General features: G+C 49.0%; 1 protein-coding gene across 2 annotated transcripts in view; it reads left to right on the forward strand.

Moving 5' to 3' along the window:
- The window catches only part of MDN1 (midasin AAA ATPase 1), a 765271-nt gene that overhangs the window by 481096 nt on the left and 265483 nt on the right, over positions 1-18692 (forward strand). For both annotated transcript variants that reach the window (XM_029595415.1, XM_029595414.1), the window contains exons 59-60: positions 9154-9324; positions 11416-11630. In XM_029595415.1, coding sequence (XP_029451275.1) covers positions 9154-9324; positions 11416-11630 — 386 coding nt within the window. The remainder of the gene's footprint in view (positions 1-9153; positions 9325-11415; positions 11631-18692) is intronic.

The following is an 18692-nucleotide window of genomic DNA, read 5'->3' on the forward strand; positions in this document are numbered from 1 at the left end:
TCCTTAACGATGCAAAAGAGAGAGATCGATAGAGATATAAATAAATACAGAGCTGATTTTTAAAAAACAGTTTAAGGTAAGTATTGATAAATGTCATGTAATATCGTAGTGCTACCCATAACACCTGTGGACCCTTGAGGGTCCTACCAAGCACTACTCAGGCCCTGCTTACACTTGTGCAAGTACCCCTATACCGGGGGCCTCCTGCCTATGTAACAGTTTAATTCTGGTTTGCTTTTTGGCAAATGCCCTGCCCCACAAGCTATCCCCGGTAGCTTTTACAGACACTGGAACGTCACAAAACTCAGGGATCAGACAGTTCCCAGAAATGCACTTACAGACCAAATATAAAAAAAAATAATGCTAGGATCACCAATCAGTTACAAAGACAGAGCTAAAAATCTCAAAAGGTTATCGACAAATAATTGAACAGTGAACAGAATAAAGGGATTTAATCTAGAAGCAACCAACAGCTAAAAATCAAAATTCATACAGTTATCACTACAGTGACATATTTCACTTTACTTAGTTCCTGGGGGGGTTTGGATAGGCTTTCCTCAGAGAAATGTGTAGAGCCAGGACAGTACTTTAGCACATTTCTTCTTTTTATTCCCAACCATGGCTGAGAATTTCTAGTGATTTCTGGTCTAGTCCCTACTAGAGCTAGTACTGGACAACCAATGATGGAGCAGGGCACTGGCTTCCAGTCCAGAGGCAATATAGAATGTTGAAACATTGCACTTTCTTGTGGATTATGCAATCAGAGCTTCAATTTGGGATAAGCAGCAGTTTAACTTGTTTGGTCCTAGCATCCAGAAACTGCAGAGCACAGCTACCACCTGCCTATCAGATCAACTGCTACCACCTGCCTGTCATATCAAGGATTGCAAGAGAAAGGAGTTCTTACTGGGGAAACAAAAGGTCTTAATGCAAATTAAAAGAATTACAGTGCACACAACCATTTTATTTTGCCACAGTGTTTATCTGTGGTGAGACTGTTAGCCAAAAATTGTATGCTAGTCCTACTTCAGCATAGTAAGCATAAACTTAATCAGCATACCAAACACAAATTAAGATGCTTTTGCTTTTTTGTGCCCCTTTGTTTACTCCATCTTATGTGATAGTTAAGATAAGCAGACAAAACTTGTCCTTGCCTCCTGAATTTATGGTTCTAGAAGCATGTGTGTTGCCGATGGATTTCAGGGAAACAAAGGAGCATCTTAAAATGCACTATTCTCAGCCTAGTTATCTTGTTACTGGTTATGGGTAGTTTCCACAGCTGCTCGATTTATAGACCATGTTATACTGCACCATAAGACAGCACAAGATACCACTATAGAATATACAAGATCTGTCGTCAAATGCTGACCTGTGCAGAAATGGGGTGTTGAAATAAAAGCAAAAGCTTCATTCCTGTTCATACCCCAGATCAGTCCAAACTCCTGGGTTTTGCCTCCCTACCAGCAGATGGAGACAGAGGAAAAAAGGTTTCACTGGTGCTATATAAGCTAGTGTGCCACCTGCAGTCCCTCTGTATTTCTCAGTCTCCAGCAGATGGTAGAGGTGTAAAACCAGTCTGGCGTTAAGTTATACTTTCAAGCATTCCTCCTAGGAGGTTGTTAGGTCCTGGTGGTGCCACCCCCTTGATTTGAGATGAATGAGCAGGGTTGTGGTGACCCTTGAAGTTGGCTTGGTCATCTGCTCCGTGGGGATGGTATAGCTGGTGGTCTGATTCTCTCTTCCCCCAGAAGAGCCTGTTGGTTCCTGCATCAACTGTGCATCAACTGTGCAGCAGATTAAGGGAAGTACCTTTGTTTTCTGCTTTTCCGGCCATTAAAACTTTTAAAAAACCGAAAAAAAAACTGGTGCTTTGGCTGAGCGAGCGGTCACCCAATAATTCACAGGGCGCCAGACAGGATCGGGCCCTGATTGTATAGCCATATTTCTGCCTCTAGCTGGGGGTCCTGACAGATAGTTGACCACAGCAGTGCACAGCTCCAGACACCATGTGCAGAAGGTGACACTGCAAGACCTGCCACTCCTGCAGTGAATCGTGTGCATGCCTATTTAGGGCAGACTTGTGCTCCTGCTGCATCTTGGGGGGGGCAGAGGGAGGTAGTTCAAGGGAGTCTGGATCTTAGGCACCCTGCAAGAGAGCATTAAGAACATCAGGGGCTGCCACTGAGGCCTACCCCATCAGCACAGGAATGGCAGCCATTTTAGCTGCAACAGCGAGGTGTCTAGGAAAGCAAGGGTTTCCCTGCCTCCTTTGTTTCCTGCAGTACCAGACTCTGAGGAGAGGCAAGGAGCCTTTTTCAGAAGAAGACCTGCTGGAGGAGGATTCCTCAGCTTTTTCTTCAGATTTTGTGCTGTTGCTGCACAGGGCTTTTCTGGCAAGGAAGGCAGCAGAAGAGACCTCAGCCTCTCAGGGTCAGCCCACCAGGGATTTGCGGCCGGTGAAGAGACCCAAGAAGGAAAGGGTCTGTGAGTGTCCGAAGGATTCTTGGACTGTCTGCTTGACTAGGTATTCCCATAAGGGACACTGACGATTGAGGGTTCTGAAGCTTTGGTGGCTGACTCCCCGGGAGCAAGGTCAGTTCAGGATTTGTTGGAACCTTATGATGGTCCAGAGGAGGTGCCAGAGGTCGACCCTAATGTGGCGTGCCTTTTTCGTAATGAGGAGCTCTGGCCCTTGAATCCACACATCCTTAAGGATCGAGGCATCAAGGTTCCACAGGAAGAGTCCAACCCAGGAAGGAGTGGGCCCAGTCATGGACGGATTGAGGGGTCCGGTTACAGGCTTTCCTTTCTACAAGTCTGTGAGGAAATTGGTGCTCGGGGGTGGAACACCCTTTAGACCAGCCTGAAGTTGGGTAGAGCAATGACTAAAGCTACACCTGTTACTGGAGGAGACGCTCTAGCTTTTGATGCTTCCAATGGTGGACACTTCTCTGGTAACTAAGAACTCCACCACCATTCCGGTGGCTGGGTCAGCCATGCTGAAAAAGTGTATAGAACTGGAAGTTGGAAGTCCATCTCAAGATTTTTGAGGTTTCGGTGTTAGGCATAAAGGCTGCAGTTAGCAGTTTCATTTAAAGAGCATGTTTGCACTGGGTTCAGCACTTACAAGTAGAAGAGCCTAAGTCAGCAGCTACAGTGAAACAGGCTGAGCGTATGGAGGCAGGGTAGCATATGTGGCGGATGCCTAATATGACCTAACCAGAACAACTTCCAAGATTATGATGGCAGTATCGAGCAGACAGCTGCTTTGGTTGAGAAATTGGTCAACTGATGTGTGGTCCAAGTCTCAGGAGCTCTGCTGTTCAAGGGCAAACTCCTGCTCAGGGAGAACTTAGAGCAGCTGGTGAAGCATTTGGGAGATTCCAAAGGGCAAAAATTACCAGAGCACAGACCAAAGGGAGGAAAGAGGTCTGTTCCCGCTTTCAGGACAGTAAGAGATTTTGGCAGAACAGGAGCCCCTCGGGAGCTCCAATGCAGGGCTCGAGCAGAGCACAGTCCTTGGGGCAGTCCTTTCAGGGTGGATGGAAACCAACCCAGGACAACTCTGGTCAGGTAATGGGGGAGGGGGGGAGCGTCAAGTCCTCACAATGAAGTGAGGCTGATCCACCTTTCTATTCCAACCAGTGGGGGTTGTTTGCCTCTCTTTTATGAGGATTGGACCAGAATTACAACAGACCAGTGGGTCCTAAGTGTGATAAGAGATGGCTACGCGTTAGAATTTGCTCCACCAGTATGAGAAGCCTACATAGACTCCCCTTGTGCTCCACATGCCAGAAGAGTGGCAGTTCAGGAGACCTTGGACCGCTTGCTGTTTTTTGGGGTTAGAGTGCCGGCTTCTCAAGAGGAAAGGAAGGTATTCCATTTATTTCATGGTGCCAAAGAAGGAGGGATTGTTCAGTCCGATATTGGATTTAAAAAAGGTAAATGTGGCCTTCAAGGTTCTCCGAGGACAATTAGGATGGTAGTCCTCACATATGGGTGACATCATCGATGGAGCCCTATCACAGAACACTTTTGTCAAAGTTTCTAGAACTTTGACTGGGACACTGAGCTTGCCACTAACTCTGCAGCCAGCGGGGGTCCCCCTTCAGTCTCTTTTTTTTGCCGCACAGCAGTTGCCTCGCGGTTTAGGAGCTCTGTGAGAAATTTCTCACAACTTTCCTCATGGAACTATTTGAAGTTTATCTTCTCAAAAAATCCCTCAGCGGAGTCCCCCATCGCACCCCGTTCCCTCCAACGCTCGGTAAGTGTTTTTTCTGGTACTTGCGGTCTATTCCCAGCGGCTTACCACTTTGGTGCCCGACAGTCACCGACCCGCATGAAGTATGTGTTGTGCTTAGGCCCCTCACATCATGTTCGTTGATGCCCTAGTTGTGCACAGATGATCCCCAAAGGCTGTTGTGCTCACCTGGACAAAATGGAGTAGTTGTTTGCTTCAAAATAGACTGCTCCATCAACGCCAGTTCAAGCGCCACTGACCATGGAGGGTCCATCGACCTCTGAGACGATTCACCAGGAACACCATGGACAGGGTGACAGTCTGTCACCGACTCCATCGAGGACATCAGCGTCATTGTCCTCTGTGCCAGGGAAAGACTGAATCGAGCACCGAGGGGAAACATTGACACCGGCACTGCAACGGCATAGATTTCCATCAAGCCGCCTGCGAAGAGGGCCCGGGATAGGAGCCCCCATACTCCTCTGGACCCAGGACACCTAGGCGTTCCCTACCGGTGCCGGGCACTGAGCCTCCACGGGACCCTGTGGAGGCTCCGGTGACGCTTAGCCTGCCTCCTACCCCGATCGCTGTGCCACCCATGCTGGCTTCCCGGGAGGAATTGGACCATATGGTCCAAGACGCAGTGCTTTAAAGCCTTACGAGGCTTCCAATCGCTGCTGGCGCCGGCCCCCATACTGGCCCCCGGAACCGGCTCCCTCGATGGTGGCACCGCTCCTCAAGCTCTTTGATATGCTCATCGGTGCCTTATTGACTCCTCTGCCACCGGACACTCTGGCATGGAGTCATCCATCGAGGCTTCACAACTCCTGATTCCAGTACCAGGCTCCTTGGAGGAAGAAGGATTAATTCCCGGCCACATCCCTCCACGGGAACTGTCGATGCCAGAACCCACGCCAGAGCCATCGGGGCTACCGGTACCCAAGCGCACCTCATCTGCCTCGATGCCGATTCCATCGATGCCTTCCCGTCCTCTCAGCTTTGGCATGCTTCCTCCATCGGGAGCTCCTCTGGGAGAAGGCGAAAGTCCCTATAATCCATGGGGCGATGCATCCTCAGTTGATTCATCACGGACATCTGAGGACCTACTCTCAGAGCCTTCACCGCAGGAGGAAAGTCAAAGATCTCCTCTAGAAGACCTCTCCCTTGCCAGTTTTGTCAAAGAGATGTCTGAGACTATAACTTTTGTACTGGCCACGGAGGAAGATGCTCGCCATAAAATGTTGGAGGTCTCACAATTTGTAGATGCTACAAAACAAATAATGGCAATACTGTTACATGACGTTCTTTTGGATCTCATGCACTGCCTGTGGGAACATCCAGGTACGGTACCCCCAGTCAATAAAAAGACAGATGCTACCTACCTGGTTCAACAAGCCCCAGGTTTTCAAAAGTCAGCTGCCCCACCACTCTGTAGTTATGGAATCAGCTCAGAAAAAGGCTAAATGGTCACGTCCACATTCTTCTGCCCCTCCTGGTAAGGAACAGAAAGCATTGGATGCGTTGGGACGAAGGATTTTCCAAGGGTCCATGTTGATATCACGAATTGCAGCATATCAACTATACATGACCCAATATGATAGAAATCTCTGGAAACAAGCCCAAAAGATTGTGGAGACACTACCACAGCAACAAGAAGAAGCCTTGTCCTCCATCCTACAAAAAGGAATGGAAGCAGGTAAACATGAAGTTAGAGCTGCCTAAGATTCTTTTGAAACGGCATCCAGAGTCTTGGCAGTGGGCATGAGTGCTAGACACTGGGCCTGGCTTAAGGCCTCAGACCTACGCCCGGAAGTGCAGGACAGATTAGCAGATTTACCCTGTACCGGAGACAACCTGTTCGGGGATAAGATCCAGGATGCAGTGGCCCAGTTAAAGGACCATCATGAGACCCTGCGCCAGTTGTCAACTGTCTCCCCAGATGTTCCCTCCTTAGCCCGCAGGGCCATGCGTAAAAAATCTAAGAAACAATTCTACAGGCCACGCAGATATTACCCTCCTGCATCCTGTGCATGACCAGCTCGGGCACATGAGGGACATGCGTGCCAAACTAGAACATCTAGACCCCAGCCAGCTCCACAAGCTGGCCCTGCGTCTGGATTTTGACTCTTTCCCAGAGAGCAGCAGCCATATTCTAGTGGGGGGCCGCCTGTGCCACTTTGCAACAAATTGGCATGCAATCACTATGGACCAGTGAGTAATGTCCCTCGTAACCCATGGTTACCGTCTAAATTTTTCAAAAATACCCCTGGAGTTGGGACGACCACACAGGAAAACTCGAGTCAGAGCTCTCAACCCTTCTGTCGGTCAGAGCCGTGAAACCGGTTCCACCGAATCAGCAGGGAAAAGGGTTCTACTCCAGATATTTCCTTATTCCAAAAATGACCGGTGGCCTCCGGCCTATTCTGGACCTCTGTCCCTTGAATACATTTCTTCGCAAGGAACGGTTCAGGATGGTATCCCTGGGCACCATGCTTCCTCTAATTCAAGAGAATTGGCTCTGCTTTCTGGACCATCAAGACGCATATGCCCATATTGCGATCTCCACTCCTCATCGCAAATATCTGCGATTTGTGGTGGGCTGCAGTCACTATCAATACAAGGTACTACCATTCGGCCTAGCCTCGGTGCCTCGAGTCTTTACGAAGTGCCTGGCAGTCGTGACGACTGGCTCATTAAAAACCAGACAAAACAAGGAGCCCTCGACTCTCTCGGTCTCACTATAATGCTTCTAAACTCATTGGGATTTCTAATAAATTACCCCAAATCCCAACTGACCCGTCTCATCTTCTCTCCTTTATAGGAGCAGATCTAGACATGACACTGTCCAGAGCGTTCTTACCCACTGACCGTGCGATTATGCTGTCCAACCTTGCCAGCTTTATCTGCCGTCGAAAAAGAGCCTCAGCTGGTCAGCTACGCAGCTTGTCTGGCCACATGGAATCAATTGTCCATGTCACCCCTATGGCACGCCTTACCATGAAAGTCACCCAATGGACACTGACATCCCAGTGGCGACAAGCTACTCAGCTGCTATCGTCCATGGTAGACATATCCAGCCACCTTCCTGTGTCCCTTGCCTGGTGGACACACAAAACCAACTTACAAGTGGGTCTTCCTTTCCAGCAACCAGCTCCTCAGGTGACCTTAACTACGGACGCCTCCAACCTAGGTTGGAGACCCCACGTCCAAGGCTTTCAAACTCAAGGGACTTGGACAAAAGCCGAAGCAACCCATCAAATCAGCTTTCTGGAACTTCGAGCGATGCGATACACCCTTTATGCATTTCAGGATTTCCTCTCCAGCAAAGTTGTCCTGATTCAAACAGGCAACCAGGTTGCAATGTGGTACCTGAACAAACAGGGGGGCATGGGCTCTTATCTGCTTTGCCAGGAGGCGGCACAGATTTGGACCTGGGCCCTATCGCATTCCATTCTTCTGCGAGCCACTTATCTAGCGGGCACACAGAATGCACTGGCGGACTGCCTCAGCCAACGTTTCCAGCCCCATGAATGGTCTCTGGATCCCTCGGTTGGGAGCAGAATCTTCCCCCGGTGGAGTCATCCGACCATCGACCTCTTTGCGTCCAGTCAGAACCACAAAGTGGAAAGCTTATGCTCCCTGCACAGGGACCGGCATGCACCAGTCAGGGATGGTGATAAAGGGGATGGAACATCTCCCCTATGAGGAAAGGCTGAAGAGGTTAAGGCTGTTCAGCTTGGAGAAGAGACGGGTGAGGGGGGGATATGATGGAGGTCTTTAAGATCATGAGAGGTCTTGAACAAGTAGATGTGAACCGGTTATTTATACTTCCGAATAATAGAAGGACTAGGGGGCATTCCATGAAGTTAGCAAGTAGCACATTTAAGACTAATTGGAGAAAATTATTTTTCACCTAGCGCACAATAAAGCTCTGGAATTTGTTGCCAGAGGATGTGGTTAGTGCTGTTAGTGTAGCTGGGTTCAAAAAAGGTTTGGATAAGTTCTTGGAGGAGAAGTCCATTAACTGCTATTAATCAAGTTTACTTAGGGAATGGGCCTCTATTACTGGCATCAGTAGCATGGGATGAACTTGGTGTTTGGGTACTTGCCAGGTTTGGCCTCTGTTGGAAACAGGATGCTGGGCTTGATGAACCCTTGGTCTGACCCAGCATGATTTTTACTTACTAATTTTCCTTTCTAGAATACCACAGATTAGTCTAGAGCCCAACCCAATTATGAGTCTGCTCATATTACTATGAATATGATGCAAAGTTTGTTTAAGAATTCAGTGAGGTTCTACTTTGTTGTGGTTGGAACGAGGTTCTGATTTCAAGGCTTCATATTCCTCCTCATTGGGGGTCTTTTAGTCTTAGTTTAGTGTGTTTAGATATCTTAGCTTGGGGTACAGGTCAATACTGAGGGTCTGCAGTTGGCACACTAGGTTATAGGGCAGTATCAGTGAAACTTTTTTTTCTCTGTCTCCATCTGCAGGCAGGGAGGGCAAAACTCAAGAGTCTGAACTGATCTGTAATGTTCTAGGAATGAAAATTAGCTGATAAGAACTACTTTTCCTTTCAGTATGAAGAAACCAACGAAAGCCCAAGCAGTTAGAGCAAGAGATGGGCTGCAGTGTACTCCTTTGCTCTGTCTGTGCTTTGTTGTGGTGTTTGTATTTTGTCTCACTCTAGCCACCTAGGGTTTGGATGGTCTCATAAACTGATGGAGTAGAGTTCTGTTTGCTTCAGTGAAGATTTTCTGTCAGCGCTTGGCACCACAGATAGAAAAGAAGTGATGTATTCGGGGCAGGCTGCTTTGTTCAGAAAGTACCAGATAACTTATCTTTCACCTTTGTTCTTGACATTATGCACTCATTCATGTTGGAGAATCAGTTGATTTGTTCTTCCTTCTTTCAGCTTCCACCTGAAGAGCTGAGCCCACTGTGGTCTGAGCTGGTGAGCAGTGTGCTGGGGTCGTTCTGGAGCAGTACTGTCACCACCGATGCGGAATACTGGTTGTCATGGAAGCCGGCACCTGCTGCTGAAGAAAGGAAGGTGCAGAAATTCCATATGGACCCATCTGTGAAGGTTAGTTTACCTGAAAGTCCTTGACGTTAAGCATGAATTTGGCTGACTAGAGAGGGAGGAGAAGATATTTGTATGATTGTGGGTGGTGTGCTGGAGCATTGTTTCAATAATACTTAATGGATATATAATTTAAGAAGATCTGTGACTAAGCTATTCTTCTGTCATGCACTTTTTAAAAAAAAAAATTGGAATCTATGGTAAAGTAGGTTAGTCCATAGGGGCGACATAGGAGTCTTCAGTAGAGTATAAGAAGTTGCCATTTTCTATAGAAAGAAGCCGGAGAGCAAAAGGGTCAAAAGTAGAAGATAGTGAGGATCGGAATAAAAATGAGAGGACGACTATGTGGTGAGCTGCCTTGGGTCCTGAGCTTTGTTGGTGGCACCCCCACCCCCACTGGAGAGAGATGAGTCCAATTGGCCAAACAGAAAGAGAAGTAGCATCATTAGTTGGTATCTGTATGTCAGCCTCACTGGAGGCTTCAGGTCCATGCCAAAGAAGAGCAAGCATTGTGAGCTGGTGTGTCGGCCAGTGTTTTGCATCAGGTCCCCTGCCCACCACCACCTCAGTGCTCAGACCCCGTCAGTCTGCTGGAGTCATTAGCAGTGGAAGGTTCAGCAGGGGTAGTGTTATCAACCCTCATGGGCCAAAAAGGCATGGGAAACACTGAGCAGCTAAATTGGTACTTGGAAGGTTTGGGGTGGTGGAGAAGAAAAGAGGGAGAGTGCTTATTTTGGTCTTTGGGGTGAGGGAAGTAAAGGAAGGAATATGGTAGAATATATACTAGGATCTTGGGTGGGGGAGTAGTAAAGAGGGATACTGCTGGTTGAGTTCTTGAGGAGAAAGAGGAGATTGCTGATTGGGGTCTGGAAGGGAAGGAAGCTAGGAGAAGGGTAATGGTGATCAGGCCTCCTCCAATAGTCTAGTCTTGTGGGGTGAAAGGAGATGATGCTGGTTACCAGATGACTTAGTCACATACATCCCCTTCTCCCCTTCACTCTTCAATCTCGGGGCCCCCTCTAGGCTCTTAAATTGCAAGGAGGGGCCTCCATGCACACTGATTTGCCCTGAGCCCCCCAGCCCTTGCTGAGAAAAGGTAGTGAATGCCTGATATAGCCTAATAAGCAGAAGTACTTAGGAAAGATGCAGAGAGTAGTTTTAAGAGAGGAACTTGACCAGATAACAAGTGGAGTCTGTGGTAACACAGTAGATGGGGCCAACAAGGAAGAGTTACGGTAGATGCCTGGATTAACCTAGCAACAGAGGTGGTGGAAATCAGTACTGTGACAGAGTTTAAGCATGCTTGGCACAGATACCAGTGGGTGGAGGAACAGGGCTGAGAGTATGCACTATTGCAGACACACAAAATACCAGAAAATGGTCCTGATAACAAACAGCTTTATTCACAAACACTATGCGCATAATCTGAAATATATAAATCCTTAGAAATCCAATTGAATCCAATAAAATGTCAGCACATACATCCAAACACCACATTTATTCAATAAACACACACTTCCAACAAAGGGCCCTTGTTTCGCCGACTAATCTGCTTCCTCCGGGGACATCAGGACATAGTGCTATAGCACCAAATGATCAGTTTTCAGAAATACATCAGTACATAATTGGACAATTACAAGCTAGCTATTACATAATATATGTACTTAAAAATCATGGTGATAGTGTATGAAATTTGCATATAATGCTGACTTCAAAAGTATTGCACAATCAATTTCCAATTCAGACAACTTAATATTGTAACATATCTTATTCACAATTCATTGATGCCATACACTAAAACCAAAAAATAAATAACACAGCATATTTCTAGCACACTACATCATTCCTAATGGAGTGCATTTGAAATAATAGCGGCGACAGCCCAAAGACGCCATGTAAATATTGTGCATTATATATTTTGGGATTTTAGTGTATGGCGTCTGTGCCTTCCTAGGGTTATGATCTTTCTCTTGGGTTGCAGTTATTCTAGCCTGGTTTTCTTCTCTGTAGTGACTGACAGATCATGCATCCCTTTTTTGTGTGTGTGTGGTGCATGACATTGAAATCACAGGTTTTGCTCTGCTCTTCCTTTAGGGCCCTGGCATCTTAAGCCGAGCTATTTTTTCAAAATGTTTCTTTGAAGTACTGACCAGCAGCAGCAGGACCAGCCAGTGGGACATGACTGGGCTTCCAGTTCTCTTGTCTTCTCATGTGACGCTGGGAGAATGGATTGAGAGAACTCGGCAGCTGGAAGACATCAGCATGCTCCTGTGGAGCAACATGACACTCTCTTCTAAGGCAGAATTTAGGTAATTAGAACACGACCAAGACTACTGTTGCTGCTTATATTCTGCTTTCTTTTTGTTTTTAAAATATTAAGACTGCCTAGGTTCTAATGCTAAAGAATCCCCAAAGCCCAAGCCTCCATTTTGTAATTGCTTTTGTTTCCTCCCAATATGACATTCAACTCCCAAAAGGAAATCGCAGTTTGAGGACACTGGTAGTTTTGTTGGTGGTTTGTTTTTTTTTGTTTTTTTAATGGCCCCAGTTACTCACAAGTAGCGCACTTTATTCTTGACATCAATTAGATCTTACGAGAACATTTTCTAACCAAGGTTTGACCCCCAGTTGATAAAATCTGCATCAGGCTGAATGCCAATTAATGGTCATCTGAACTTCCATCTACATTTTACAGTTATAAATTATGGTTTCTGAGATGCGTGATTCATATTCTCTAAGAATTTAGGAATCACTATCTTCCCTCATTTCTGGTTATGTATACACAATAGTATGAGAAATTTCACAACGACCAGTTCAGTTTCCCATAATTCCAGTAGGTGAGAACATTTTTTGTTAGCAGAGCTGCTGTTTTTCTTCAGTCAGACCAATCCAGACAAACAAGTTATGCATGCCAACCAGCAGATGAAGACAGAGATCAAGAGGCTTGCTGATGTGAACCCTTGTATACATCTATGCTGACAACAGCCTGCCAGTATTCTGTCTCCAGTAAATGGTGGCTCCCTGTACGTAACCGGATCAGTCCAGACCGTGGGATATGCCTCCCTTCCAGCAGATGGAGACAGAGAAAAAACTTGCAGGGCGCCCTCTGATAACCAGTCGCACCCCCTGCGTCCCTTCAGTATTCTCCTATCTCCAGCAGATGAAGGAAGACAGAACCTGCGGTCCCGCTCTTGTGACAATTTAAATCTGGGGGTTGGAATTTTTGGAGAAGGTTTTGATTACTCTGTTTCCCTCTATATTTCCTTCTCCCTCTGAATGGATCAACTTTAAAAAAAACAGTATATGCAAAGTTCTTGTGGAATTTTGTTTACCACTTTCTGACAAGTTATTTTCTATCACTGCCTGAGGGTTGGGAAGTTTGCATTTTCACCCGGTTTGCAACTCAGGTAGGTGTTTGCTAGCATAGCAGATTCCTGGCTCGCGGGGTGTATGCTGGTGGTCCAGCCTCTTCCCTTGTGCTGCAACCAGCTGCCCGGAGACGTTTTGCCTCAGGGCAGTGCTGGCTGAGACGCGGCTTTCCTCAGCCAGTCCCTGTTTGCCTCGCTTACAGTCGGTTGCGCTTCTCTTTTTTGGAGCAGAGGTTCGGCAGTCTTACCTGCTCCGGCCAGGCTTCGGGGGAGCACGGTAGCAAAATCTATCACGGTGCTTGACCCCTTGCCGCGCTCTATGCGATGCTCCGCCTCTGGGGAGCCCGAGACGCGGCTCTCCCGCGAAGGGATTTGCTCTCTGTGCGTCCCCGGGTGGGGGGGGCTCCTCGAACGGCGGAACGACAGGCCTCGCAGTCACAGACGCGAAGATTGTCCAGCGGGTTGGCCCCCTTCGCACCGAGCACGGGAGCGGTGGCCATTTTGATTTCAGGAGATGCTGAGGAAGAGCACTCAAATGGCAGCCCGCAGGGGGATTCCTTTCCAGCTCCTCATGTATTGACTCCGGAGGACATCTCCACGGGGGGAGGGTGGCCCCAGGGCCCGTTCCTTTTCCACTTCACTCGGGAGCCCCCCCCCCCCCCCCCCGTGTTTACTACTGAGTTTGTGCTCCTTATGTACAATGCTTATTTAGCTCACATGAATCAACAGGACGGTTCTACTGCGGCACCCCCCCCCCCCCCCACCTAAGGTGAGTTGTGTGGATGTTGGGGCTCCTCGGGGGCCTTCCCGGGTCCAGTTAGTACCCCATTCTGACCCACAGGATCCTTCTCCGGTGGATCCCAATCAGGATCAGGCTGATTCCACCGCAGGCACACAGCTAGAAGGGGATGATCCTCGGGTGTTGCGCCTTTTTCATGGGAAGGAGCTGGAGCACCTTATTCCCCATGTCCTCTCCGAATTGGATATTGAGGCGCCTCCAGATCCTTTGGCGGATAATTCAGGAGCTTGCAAAGGGGATTCTGTACTGGCAGGGTTATGTCCGCCAGCGATGACGTTTCCTCTTCATCCAAGGCTCCTACAGTTGTTATCCAAGGAATGGGACACTCTGGAGTCCAGTCTACGGGTTGGACGTGCCATGGACAAACTCTATCCCCTTTGGAGAATGTCCTGGAGCTCCTTAAGGTGCCAAAGGTGGATTCTTCGGTGACGGCAGTCACGAAGAGGACTACCATACCGGTCATGGGTGGGACCGCCTTGAAGGATCTACAGGATCGCAAATTAGAAGTGTATCTCAAGCGCGTCTTTGAGGTATCCGCCTTGGGAGTTCGGGCGGCGGGTGTAGTTCTCTCATGCAGAGAGCAGGTTTGCGCTGGGTCCAACAGCTGCTTGGTACTCAGGAGCTCCCACCGAAGGAAGCCCAACAAGCGGAACGCCTAGAGGCGGTCATAGCCTATGGAGCAGACGCGCTGTACGATCTTCTGCGAGTCCTGGTGCGTTCGATGGTTTCCGTTGTCTCGGCTAGACGCCTCCTGTGGCTTCGCAATTGTTCCGCAGACTCTTCTTCCAAGGCTAGATTGGGCTCTCTTCCCTTTAAGGGCAAATTTCTGTTCGGAGAGGATTTAGACCAGATCATCAACTCCCTGGGGGAGAATAAAGTGCACAAGCTCCCTGAGGATCGGCCAAGGGCTTCCAGAAATCGATTTTGCGGACAAAGACATTTCGACAGTCAAGACCAGTGGCCCAAAAGCCTCCGTCGTCCAGGTCCCAGGCTTGGTCCCAGCCCTTTCGGGGAAGCAGACCCTCTCGTGAGGGTTCATTTCAGAGCGCAGCTTCAAAAGCTGCCCAATGAAGGAGTGCCAACCTGCCCCTTAGTTCCCAGGGTGGGGGGATGCCTCTCCCTGTTTTACGAGGAGTGGGTCAAGATCCCTTCGGATCAGTGGGTGCTGCATATTTTAAAACACGGTTACGTGTTAGAATTTGCGCGGCCCCTAAGAGACAGATTCCTCTTCTCGCCGTGTGGACCCCTGCGAAAACAACAAATTGTGCGTCAGACCCTAGACAGTCTGCTCGATCTCGGGGCCATCCGGTCAGTCCCTCCAGAGGAACATGGGTCTGGCCATTATTCTATCTACTTCGTGGTTCCCAAAAAGGACAATGCTTTCCGCCCGATCCTGGACCTCAAGACTGTCAACAAGGCTCTTAGGGTTCCCCACTTCTGGATGGCGACTCTACGTTCAGTCATTGCGGCGGTACGCATGGGGGAATTCCTAGCGTCTCTGGACCTCACAGAGGCTTATCTCCACATCCCCATTTGCCAGGAACATCAGCGATTTCTTTGGTTCAAGATCCTGGGACAGCATTTTCAGTTTCAGGCTCTGCCGTTTGGTCTGGTGACCGCCCCTCAGACTTTCACCAAGGTGATGGTGGTGGTTGCTGCAGCACTCCGGAGGGAGGGAATCTTGGTTCATCCCTACCTGGATGACTGGCTCATCCATGCGAAGTCCGAGAACCTCTGCCAACAGTCTGTCGACAGGGTGTTGACTCTCCTCAGCTCCCTCGGCTGGGTGGTGAACTTTGCCAAGAGCTGCCTGGTTCCCTCACAGACGCTGGATTTCTTGGGAGCACGTTTCGATACCCACCTGGCCGGGTTTTTCTCCAACGGGACCGGGCATCAATCTCATACACCAGGTACAATGCCTTCGCAGCCTTGCGATTCCCACAGCATGGGATTACCTACAGGTCCTGGGTTCCATGGCGTCCTCGATCGATTTGGTGCCCTGGGCTTTTGCGCACCTGTGCCCGCTACAGAGGGCGTTGCTGTCCAGATGGAAGCTGGTGTCTTGGGAGTTTCAAGCCCTTTTGCCGCTACCGGATTTCGCCATGCACAGCCTGGATTGGTGGCTCCATCTCCCTCATTTGCTTCAGGGGGTGGACTTGGAAACGCCGTGGTGGTGACCACGGATGCCAGCCTGGCCGGATGGGGGGGTTGTGTGTCAGTCTCAGTCGGTCCAGGGCGTTTGTAATGCGGAGCAGGCGAAATGGCCCATCAATCGCCTGGAAACCAGGGCGGTCCAACTGGCGTTGAAAAGATTTCTTCCCTTTGTGCGCCACAGGGCATTGCGGATCCTGTCCAACAATGCCACTACGGTGGCATATATCAATCGGCAAGAAGGAACAGAGTAGTCACATCTCTCGGGAGACGGACAAGCTCATGGCCTGGGCAGAGCAGTACCTAGCCCGCCTTGCGACGTCTCACATCGCTGGCGTGGCCAATGTTCAAGCGGACTTCTTGAGTCGACAATGCATAGACCCCGGAGAGTGGGAACTATCAAAGGAAGCAATGTTAATGCTGGTTCGCAGATGGGGAGCTTCCCATCTCAACCTAATGGTGATGCAGTGGAATGCGAAGGCTCCGCGCTTCTTCAGCCGCAAACGGGAACATGGTGCGGAAGGAGTGGATGCTCTGGTTCTTCCTTGGTCTGGGGACATTCTACTGTACGTGTTTCCCCCGTGGCCCCTAATCAGAAAAGTCCTGCGTCGGTAGAGGTGCATCGTGGCACGGTGATCCTGGTAGCTCCGGAGTGGCCACGACGGCCATGGTTTGCTGATCTAGTCAACCTCGCGGTGGACGGCCCAGTTCATCTGAGTCACCTTCGGCGTCTTCTTCGTCAGGGTCCCAAATTTTTTGACCAGGTCGATCGCTTTTGTCTTGCGGCATGGCTTTTGAGAGGCGGCAACTGAGAAAACGAGGTTATCCGGATGAAGTGGTCTCTACCCTTCTTCGAGCCAGGAAAACGTCCACCTTGCTCGCTTATGTTCATGTCTGGAAAGTTTTTGACATCTGTTGTGCTGAGGAATCCATTGTTCCTCATCACGCTTCCGTGGCTCACATCTGGTCCTTCCTCCAGAAGGGCCTCGGCATGGGTCTGGCATATAATTCGCTACGGGTACAAGTTGCGGCCCTCTGCTCTCTTGTCGGACGTCGCAATGGGGCTTCCCTAGCTACACATCCGGACTAGGAGTGAAGCACTTGCAGCCGCCAGTTCGGACTCTTTGTCCCTCATGGAATCTTAATTTGGTTCTTTGATCCTTGTGTGACCCTCCTTTTGAGCCCATGAGGGCGGCTTCCCTTAAGGACTTAACCTTAAAGACCGTCTTTCTGGTGGCCAGCTCTTCGGCCCGCAGGATTTCAGAACTCCAAGCACTATCCTGCAGAGAGCCGTATCTCCGCTTTACGGATTCCGGGGTAACTTTGTCCACTGAACCCTCCTTTCTCCCAAAAGTGGTGTCATCGTTTCATTTGAATCAGTCTGTGGAACTGCCAGCTTTCCCGGAGACTGAGTCCAGAGAGCTCCGTCGCCTTGATGTTAAGCGAATTATCCTACGTTACCTAGAGGTCACCAATGACTTTCGGTTGTCGGACCATCTGTTTGTTCTTTGGAGCGGTCCCAAGCGTGGGAACAAGGCCTCTAAGGCCTTTATCGCTCTGTGGTTAAAGGAGGCAATCTCGTCTGCCTTCATTGGCTCTGGCAAGCGTCCTCCGCTTGGAGTGATAGCACACTCACTGTGTTCTCAGGTGACTTCTTGGGCGGAGAGCCAAGCGGTATCTGCTCAGGAGATTTGCAGAGCAGCGACCTGGAAATCGTTGCACACTTTTGCGTGTCATTATTGATTGAATTTACAACCTCCCGGTCTGTGCTCATTTGGCAACCAGGTTCTTCGAGCAGGGCTTTCCGGGGCCCTCCCTATTTAGGGAAGCTTTGGTACATCCCACGGTCTGGACTGATCCGGGTATGTACAGGGAAAAGAAAATTATTCCTTACCTGCTAATTTTCGTTCCTGTAGTACTCCGGATCAGTCCAGACACCCACCTGTGGTCTTTGTGTTCGGTATTCACATTTGGTTAGCCAGCTCGAAGTTGCAATTCTGAAGATGCAAAGTTTCTCGATCTTTCGAGGTTTTTTGTCCACCAGTATTTTTCAATTTGTATCTAGTTACGCCGCAGTTTTGGAGTCGGTTTGATCCATTCATTGGTTGTTATTGCTTTGATATCCTTAATACTGAAGGGACACAGGGGGGTGCGACTGGTTATCAGAGGGCACCCTGCAAGTTTTTTTCTCTGTCTCCATCTGCTGGAAGGGAGGCATAACCCACGGTCTGGACTGATCCGGAGTACGACAGGAACGAAAATTAGCAGGTAAGGAATAATTTTCTTGTAAGCTTCCGATGCTGGAAGCCAAGACCTGGTTAGGCGGGGTGAACAGGAACAGTCTGGTGGGCAGCACCTGAGGTGACAGATTAATTCTCCCTCATTTGAGCATAGCCCTGACTGGAAAGAATTGGCAGTGCAGTTGGCAGTTCCTCAGGTTAAAGTTCCCTAAATGGAGTACCACCAGGGACTAGAAGGCTACTGGTGTAAGTACTTGGTTCCTTTTCCACCCCCTCAACCCTTTTACTTCTGCCTCATAGTTGTCTATTTAAAGAAATAGGAGAGGCACTCTTGCTAGTTGCTGCTTATTAAAACTATTTTATTGGAAAAAAAAAAAGGAAGGGACGAGCAAGCAGAGAAGAGGAGTTCTTTGAGGGACCATGGCAAGCTGCAGAGGGGACTTGGGGCTACCTGGAATAGGCTTGGGTGAGTCACTTTTCCAGCTGGCAGTGGCAGCATTTTTGCAAGAAAGTTTGGGAGATAATGGCTACATCTACACAGCACAGGGAAAACCCAGCAGTCTGAGTGCAGTGCAGAGCTAGAAAACGGCTACTGAGAGAGAAGCTGAACGTGTGCCGCGTTTTCTATGAGACATATTAGCAGAGGACCCAAAAGCCCCAGAAACCTCTGAATAGTTTCTCAAATATTTCCCATTACGGCGAAGTGCCTCAGCGGGAGTGGTAGCCATCTTTGTGCAGCGGGGTTTGGATGCCTTGTCTAAGATATCTATTCAGGTCCGCAAAGCAGAATTCAAGCAGAACGTATGTCTCAGA

Source organism: Rhinatrema bivittatum, chromosome 3 (genome assembly GCF_901001135.1).
Source record: "Rhinatrema bivittatum chromosome 3, aRhiBiv1.1, whole genome shotgun sequence".
NCBI lineage: Eukaryota > Metazoa > Chordata > Amphibia > Gymnophiona > Rhinatrematidae > Rhinatrema > Rhinatrema bivittatum.